The sequence below is a fragment of the Pteropus alecto genome, unplaced genomic scaffold, assembly GCF_000325575.1.
Source record: "Pteropus alecto unplaced genomic scaffold, ASM32557v1 scaffold202, whole genome shotgun sequence".
In the NCBI taxonomy this organism is placed as follows: domain Eukaryota; kingdom Metazoa; phylum Chordata; class Mammalia; order Chiroptera; family Pteropodidae; genus Pteropus; species Pteropus alecto.
Window position 1 is genome coordinate 4,391,677 of NW_006432451.1, and position 7,169 is coordinate 4,398,845.

The 7,169-nt window shown below is 53.8% G+C and overlaps 1 protein-coding gene across 5 annotated transcripts in view; it reads left to right on the forward strand.

Moving 5' to 3' along the window:
• Nucleotides 1-6,091, forward strand: part of RXRB (retinoid X receptor beta) — a 6,706-nt gene extending 615 nt beyond the window's left edge. Inside the window, exons 1-10 of one of the 5 annotated variants that reach the window (XM_025043685.1) lie at nucleotides 198-216; nucleotides 598-842; nucleotides 1,348-1,504; nucleotides 1,824-2,003; nucleotides 3,054-3,226; nucleotides 3,633-3,762; nucleotides 3,951-4,083; nucleotides 4,187-4,290; nucleotides 4,599-4,704; nucleotides 4,834-6,091. In XM_025043685.1, coding sequence (XP_024899453.1) covers nucleotides 729-842; nucleotides 1,348-1,504; nucleotides 1,824-2,003; nucleotides 3,054-3,226; nucleotides 3,633-3,762; nucleotides 3,951-4,083; nucleotides 4,187-4,290; nucleotides 4,599-4,704; nucleotides 4,834-4,981 — 1,245 coding nt within the window. In that variant the 5' untranslated portion in view covers nucleotides 198-216; nucleotides 598-728 and the 3' untranslated portion in view covers nucleotides 4,982-6,091. Of the gene's footprint in view, nucleotides 1-197; nucleotides 217-300; nucleotides 326-597; nucleotides 843-1,347; nucleotides 1,505-1,823; nucleotides 2,004-3,053; nucleotides 3,227-3,632; nucleotides 3,763-3,950; nucleotides 4,084-4,186; nucleotides 4,291-4,598; nucleotides 4,705-4,833 lie in introns of those variants that run through there. The other 4 variants (XM_025043686.1, XM_025043684.1, XM_006907388.3 and 1 more) reach the window with 4 other exon arrangements.
• Nucleotides 6,092-7,169: the final 1,078 nt, after the last annotated feature.

The window sequence follows — 7,169 nt, forward strand, 5'->3', positions numbered from 1 at the left end:
TGGCGCTCCCGCCCCCTTGTTTGTAAACACGCGTCCCCTCCCTCCCGAGGGCCTTAGCGCCCTCCTCCCGCGGCGGGGCGGGGAGGGAGGGGAAGCTTCCGCCCTCTTAGTCTAGGCTGCTTGAGGTCCTGCGCACCGGAGCTCCCGGGTGTGAGACACGAGTCCTCGAGTTTGAGGATTCTGACTTGTGGAAACAGGCCCTGCGTCATAAGAGGGGTCTCTTCTGTTTCTTTTCTCTGCACGCTCCGGGCACAAGCTGGGAATGGAGAGTCCACCCCACGTGTTGCCCCACCCACACGAGACTGGCTTGGGCGTATGGCTTGGGGTGATCAAATACAATGCTTGAAATTTTTCTGCACCTGAACTATTCTCCTTTGTCACCCGCCTCCTGTCACTACGATTGGGAGTTAAACTGTTGCGCGACAGACAGCCCAGTGTATGGGCTTGGGGATGGGGGTGGGTGTGGTGAGTGTAGTGGGTGTGTTGGGGTGCAATGGAGGATTAGAGAAAGTCTTCAGTTGGACAATCGAGGACTCATTTTTTCTTTTTGTCTCTCCTGTCTGTGTGTGTCTGTACCTCTGTGTACCCTTCCCTTAGATTCCGGAAGCCCAGACAGTTCCTCCCCAAATCCCCTTCCCCAGGGTGCTCCTCCCCATTCTCCTGGGCCACCCCTACCCCCTTCAGCAGCCCCATCCCTTGGAGGCTCTGGGGCGCCACCCCCACCCCCAATGCCACCACCCCCACTGAGCTCCCCCTTCCCAGTTATCAGCTCTTCCATGGGGTCCCCTGGTCTGCCCCCTCCAGCTCCCCCAGGATTCTCCGGGCCTGTCAGCAGTCCCCAGGTGAGAGGTTGTGACCCACTTACTGCCTCTCCACTTGCATTTCCTTGTTTTTCTTGTGACCCCAGATCTTTGTGTGAACTTCCCCATGGCCCACTGACCTTCTAGACCTCTAATCCTGGCAGGCCTGTGGTCCTTGTGAGACCCCCTTGCCCTTCCTGAAATCTCTTCTTTCAGTGCATGCTTCCTCCTCAGCCCTATAAAAGGACCCTGATATTCCTGATGTCCTTTTCATCTATCAGTGATTTTCTGCCCTTTTGGTCCCATCTGCCCTTCTGAGATACATGCTTTTTAGGGTTACTGTGTTGCACAGTTTCAGGGAAACTGTATGTCTAATCTCTGGGTTGTGCTCCAGGGCTGGCCCTTCATATAGACTGCAGTATAATAATGCCCTCTGGGATGTGCAGTGCACGGCTCTGCCTAGATGTCAGAGCATGATTTCCATCACCTCTGAGAGATTCTCTTCCCAATGATTCTCCCCATGACTTCCCTATTTCCCCTATCCCAGATTAACTCAACAGTGTCGCTCCCTGGGGGTGGGTCTGGCCCCCCTGAAGATGTGAAGCCACCAGTCTTAGGGGTCCGGGGCCTGCACTGTCCACCCCCTCCAGGTGGCCCTGGGGCTGGCAAACGGCTATGTGCAATCTGCGGGGACCGAAGCTCAGGTATGGGGCTCGAGACCAGCAGAGAGGAAGAGAGAGTCTGCCATTTACCATGCCCTGTGGGATTCCCAGCGGCTCATGGGGTTGTGTTGGAGCAAGTGAACTAAGGGAGGCTGGGTGAGAGCTAAAGAACCTGATGCTCAGATATGGGATGGGGGTTGGTCAGAGGGAAGAGTGGGATTGGATCATCTCTTATGTCCTAGTTCCCAGGCTCTGTATTTGGCAGAGTGGACTTAAACTTTTAAGTTTGCTAGAGGGCGATTGACAGGAGACAATGGTGAGAGGTTTCCATGCAGCCTCTCCTTCTATTGCTCTCCTGTAGGCAAACACTATGGAGTTTACAGTTGTGAGGGCTGCAAAGGCTTTTTCAAGCGCACCATTCGTAAGGACCTGACCTACTCATGCCGGGACAACAAAGACTGCACGGTGGATAAGCGTCAGCGGAACCGCTGTCAGTACTGCCGCTATCAGAAGTGCCTGGCTACTGGTATGAAGAGGGAAGGTAAGGGCCTGCCCCACCCTCTTCCCCCCAGGCTTCCCAGTCTACTCTATGGGAGAGGAGGGAGGACAAAGGGTAAACGGCAGGAAACCACAGATATACCTCTCAGGAGAGCTGCACCGCTCTCTCTCTCTCCTCCAGAGGGTAACGTTTGATTTCTCTCCCCTATCTTTATCTCTGGTACCCTGATCTGGTCCCTCGGGTTTCCTTCTTAATAGTTCTGCCTCTGTGGCCTGCATCTGTGATCCCTGCCTAGTCTAGGATAACTTTTCTGACCCATGTCAGGCTCGTCTATGTCCTTTCTCTAACCTGAATAGTTCCTCCTTTCTGACCCAGTACTCCCTCTCTGGTTTCTCCTCCAAACTCTGGGATTCTTCTCCTATAAACTATAGACTTTACTGAAAACCTCAGGGCTGCCTTCCCTCTTTTTTATTTCTGTCTTATTTTCTTTAGTCTGATCCTGGAATTCTGAGAGAATATCTTGATGAAATCTCTCATTTTAGAGAAGATGAGCCTGAGGCCTAGTTTTCCCAGGGTCATGCAATGAAATAGTAGCAAGGCTGGGATCAGAACTTGCATCTCTGAAGACCCAGGCCAGTGCCCATTATACTGTCTCCTTAAGTCAGAAGAGCACAAGATTTGCAGTTAGGCATACTTCGTTTCAGTTGTATGACTTACCATGTGTTATGTGAACTTGGGCAAGCTATTTAGCTTCTCCAAGCCCTAGATTCTTTATTTTTAAAAATGAAAATAAGAGCATCACAGGGTTGTTTGAGTGAACATTACAATGTGCTTGGCACATTTCTTAGTGTGTAGTAGACTCCCAATTAAATGTTAGTTTTCTCCTTAATTCTTTTACTCTCCTCTTTATTGGCTTACGTTTGTGTCCTATTGTAACTCTTGCTTCCAGAATGTCCCCAGTCCACCATTATTTTTAGTGACTTCCTTAATTCTTATAAACAGTTCTTAAGGGCCATGATCCTGATACATCCTAAAGATATTTTGGAACCTCCTCATGGGCTGGCTGCTGACTTTCCACTTTTTCTCCTCCAGCGGTACAGGAGGAGCGTCAGCGGGGGAAAGACAAGGATGGGGATGGGGAGGGGGCCGGGGGAGCCCCCGAGGAGATGCCTGTGGACAGGATCCTGGAGGCAGAGCTTGCTGTGGAGCAGAAGAGTGACCAGGGCGTTGAGGGTCCTGGGGGAACCGGGGGTAGCGGCAGCAGCGTGAGTGATGGGGTCAATCTGCTCTCCTTCCTGATGGGGGTTTGGGGGTGGAAGCCTAGGTCTATTCTGTCTCCCCCTCCTTTCCCTTCCCCTCACAACCTTCCTATCACTCTGGGACTGGAAGTGCTGCCAAACAAGGCCTCTCAAACATCTGAGGTGGGTGTGATAGTTTTCTCTGTCCCCATCCCCAAAACAACGCACTGGTTGGCAGAACCACAGGCAGGTCCCAATTAAATGTTTTCAGAAATGCCAGAAGAAAAGCTTGATTTACAGGGATTGGTTCAGATGGGGTTTGAAGAGAGACTGTAGTAGGAGGGGGTGCCAAAAGCTTCTTACAAATGGCGGGGTGGGGGGCTCCCAGTGTACCTACAAACCTCCCATAACTCTTATCTCCCGTCCCCTGCAGCCAAATGACCCTGTGACTAACATCTGTCAGGCAGCTGACAAACAGCTATTCACACTTGTTGAGTGGGCGAAGAGGATCCCACACTTTTCTTCCTTGCCTCTGGATGACCAGGTCATATTGCTACGGGCAGGTCAGTGATCTTGGATCCCTTTGACCTCTTGAAATTTGATTCCTCTTTGACCTGACCTCAGTGACCCCAGTGCACACTTGCATACTCAAGGAGCCAAGCTCATTGACCTTGCCACTTTTCTTTCCCTGGTGTGCTTTGAATCCCATGACCTTGTCTCTGGCACCTAACCCTTGCTGCTTCCCACCCAGGCTGGAATGAGCTCCTCATTGCCTCCTTCTCCCACCGATCCATTGATGTACGAGATGGCATCCTCCTTGCCACAGGTCTTCACGTGCACCGCAACTCAGCTCATTCTGCAGGCGTGGGAGCCATCTTTGATCGGTCAGTGGCCCTCCACTGGGCTGGCCTATAGGTAGAGGGGGTGGGACTATAGACTGGTCCGTGTCCAAGGCTGGCTGAGCTGTGACCTTTGAGTGACCTGCAGGTCCCTCTCCAGGGTGCTGACAGAGCTAGTGTCCAAAATGCGTGACATGAGGATGGACAAGACAGAGCTTGGCTGCCTGAGGGCAATCATTCTGTTCAATCCAGGTAAGAGGAGGTTACCCCATCTCTCAAGACCAAGGCAACCTTAGAGCCTCCTCTTCTTTGGAGCCTCCTAAGTTACCCAGCTATTCCTTTTAGTAAGACCCGCAGCTGGGAAATCTCCCACCTGACCTAGAACACACATCCAGTGATACATTCCCCTTTTGATCCCATCCCACAAACCCAACATGCCCTGCTGTCCTTGCTAGGCATCTGGAAAAGGGCAAGTAGATGGGGCCCAAAAAAGGCATCATGTGGGCCACATCTCCCTGCTTGTTCTTTTTTGATTTGCTTTCCTTTTCCTGCTATTCTAGATGCCAAGGGTCTTTCCAATCCCAGTGAGGTAGAGGTCCTTCGGGAGAAAGTGTATGCATCACTGGAAACCTATTGCAAACAGAAGTACCCTGAGCAGCAGGGACGGTGAGAAAGCTGTGGGGCTGAGGAGTCATGGGGACCGAGGCTCCCCTGGGTGGAAGGCACAGAGGTGTATGTGTTCAGGGCCTATATGTGGTTCTAGTTTTCATCCCACTTCTCCTTCCCCCACCTCAGGTTTGCCAAGCTGCTGCTACGTCTTCCTGCCCTCAGGTCCATTGGCCTTAAATGTCTAGAGCATCTGTTTTTCTTCAAGCTCATTGGTGACACCCCCATTGACACCTTCCTCATGGAGATGCTCGAGGCACCCCACCAGCTGGCCTGAGCCCAGACTCAGATGTGGCGCTTCTCACACTTGAGGAATGCATATCCAGGAGGGACTCCACGCCTTGGGGCAGGGTTGGGAGGGGCCTTGTTTTTAAGAGTCTTGGTGGGGTGAGGACTATAGGGCAGAGCTGAGACCTCCAGTGGGGTCCATCAACCCTCCAAGGGGTTTGCTTGATATCCCAAGTCAGAGGGGATCTCAGATCCCTGTGAGGGCTGGACCTCTCCCTTCAGTGGCCTCTAGTCTCTGAATTTGTCTGTGTCTGCCATGATACAGGGTAAGTTCTTGCCCACTGCCTGGACTGATCTTCCCCAACACAGCACTGGCCGTTGCTCCCAGAACCTTGCTTCCTTCTCATCTTGCCTCACTTAGCTCCCCGTCTAAAGAGCGGATATGAGAACTCCCCCAGAGATAGATATTGGGGGGCAGGCCCCCTGAACTGATGGACATGGGGATAGGGCTTTTGCAGACTTTCCTCAAACCAAGCTTGGCAGATGGGGCTACTCTGGAAGACGGAGGGGACCCTGTAACTGCCTCCTGTCCAGAGTCCCCTCTTATACTTCACCTTCTGCAGTCAGACTAAAAAATAAGGTGGTGATGGTTAAGGGGTGGGTGGAAATGTAGGAACCCATCTGCTATTTTTAATTTTCTCTGAAGATTGAGACCTGCAGTTAGACTCAAAGAAGTACTGTACTTTCCCAGGTTGACTAAGAAATGCCAGTGGTGGAGGTGGTGTTTGGGAAAGGCAGAGTCCCAAGATGGTCTGTCCCTGGAGCTTTTCAAGCACTGGCCTTCTCAACCTCCTCCTGCCATCCCTTCCTGTCTATCTTGGGGAAGGGGCCTGGGCTGTGATGGCAGGGCCTTTTCAGGGGATGGTTTGTTGAATAGTCCTCAGGCCGTTCCCTTCACAGCTCTCCCCCAGCCTTGAGTGCACACAGTGTAGGCTGGGGACACAGGACCCTGGCCTGAGAATTGAGGGGGAAAGGGCCATCCCACAGAGATGGGGTGCTGGGGCTGCATGATTTTTGCCTTGCAGCTCGCTCTGGGGTTTCTTTCCCCTCTTTTACTTGCGTATAAAATTGCTTTCAAATTAAAATCTCTTTTCTGGACTGAGGTGACTCTGTTGAAGGGTGGACAGCGCTGCATCGGGCTGGGTGTGGGGGGGTGGTATCCGGTAGGGACGTGCGCTCCCTTGATGCCACCACCGCCGCTAAGGTTCCCTGGAGCCTGAGGGGCGGGCACAGGGTGGGGGACACAAGGCGCGCTTTGTCGGGGAGGGGGGAAGGGGGTGTGCCAGGCTAGGGGCGGGGCCCACGGGAGGAGAAAGGGGGGCTGCTGATTCTCAAAGGCGCCTTGTTCGCTTGCGCCCTCCTAGCGCCAGCGGGCGGCGGCGCCTCGTCTTGCTCCTGTCTCCAAGACAGGAGCCGCGCGCAGACCCGGCACTGTGCCCGTTCGTGGGACTTGCTGGGCGCCGCAGACTTCTCAGGCGTTGCCCACCTGGAGGCGGCCTCGTCCTTGAGTGACCTCGTTTCCCCAGACATCTAACTAGCATTGACTAGTCCCTTTTCACCTGGGTTCCCGGACTCCCTTACCTGTCTCTCCGCACCCCTCCCATTTCATCTCCTGGGACCTGATTAACCTGTTGGTCTGTCTGTCCAGTCTCTGTCCTCAACTCTGGCTGCCTCTGCCTCTCCTCTATCCCCCTCCCCGCCCCCGCCCCTTTCAGGCCATCGAGTTGCAGGTCTCTCAAGCTGCTATCTATAGCCTAGTCTATAAATACCCCGGGCCCGGGGCTGCTCTGTAATTACATAGGGCGGGGCGGGGGAAGTAATTATGGAGACCTGGTGGGGGGGGGTAGCGACCCCCCAGCCCCGCCTCTCTCCACTGTACCCTAAATCCCGCCCAGGACTCTGCCGAAAGGGGGCTCTGGGCCCCCAAGAGGGAGGGAACTTGACGGGGAGACTATGATTGGACGTCTGGGTCTTAGAAAAAGAATAGCCTGGGGAAGAGATATTGGGGTTCCCGGAAATAATTTTAGGGTATGGGCCCTTGAGTCCCTGCAAGGAGCAGGGGACAGCAGTCGGAGTGTCAGTGAGGGGAGGGTACTCATTCCCCACCCCAACCCCCAGGTGGAGACAGAGGGTGGGGTTTCTCGGTGGCTGTGGGCGGGCGGCTGGAGGCGGGGGTT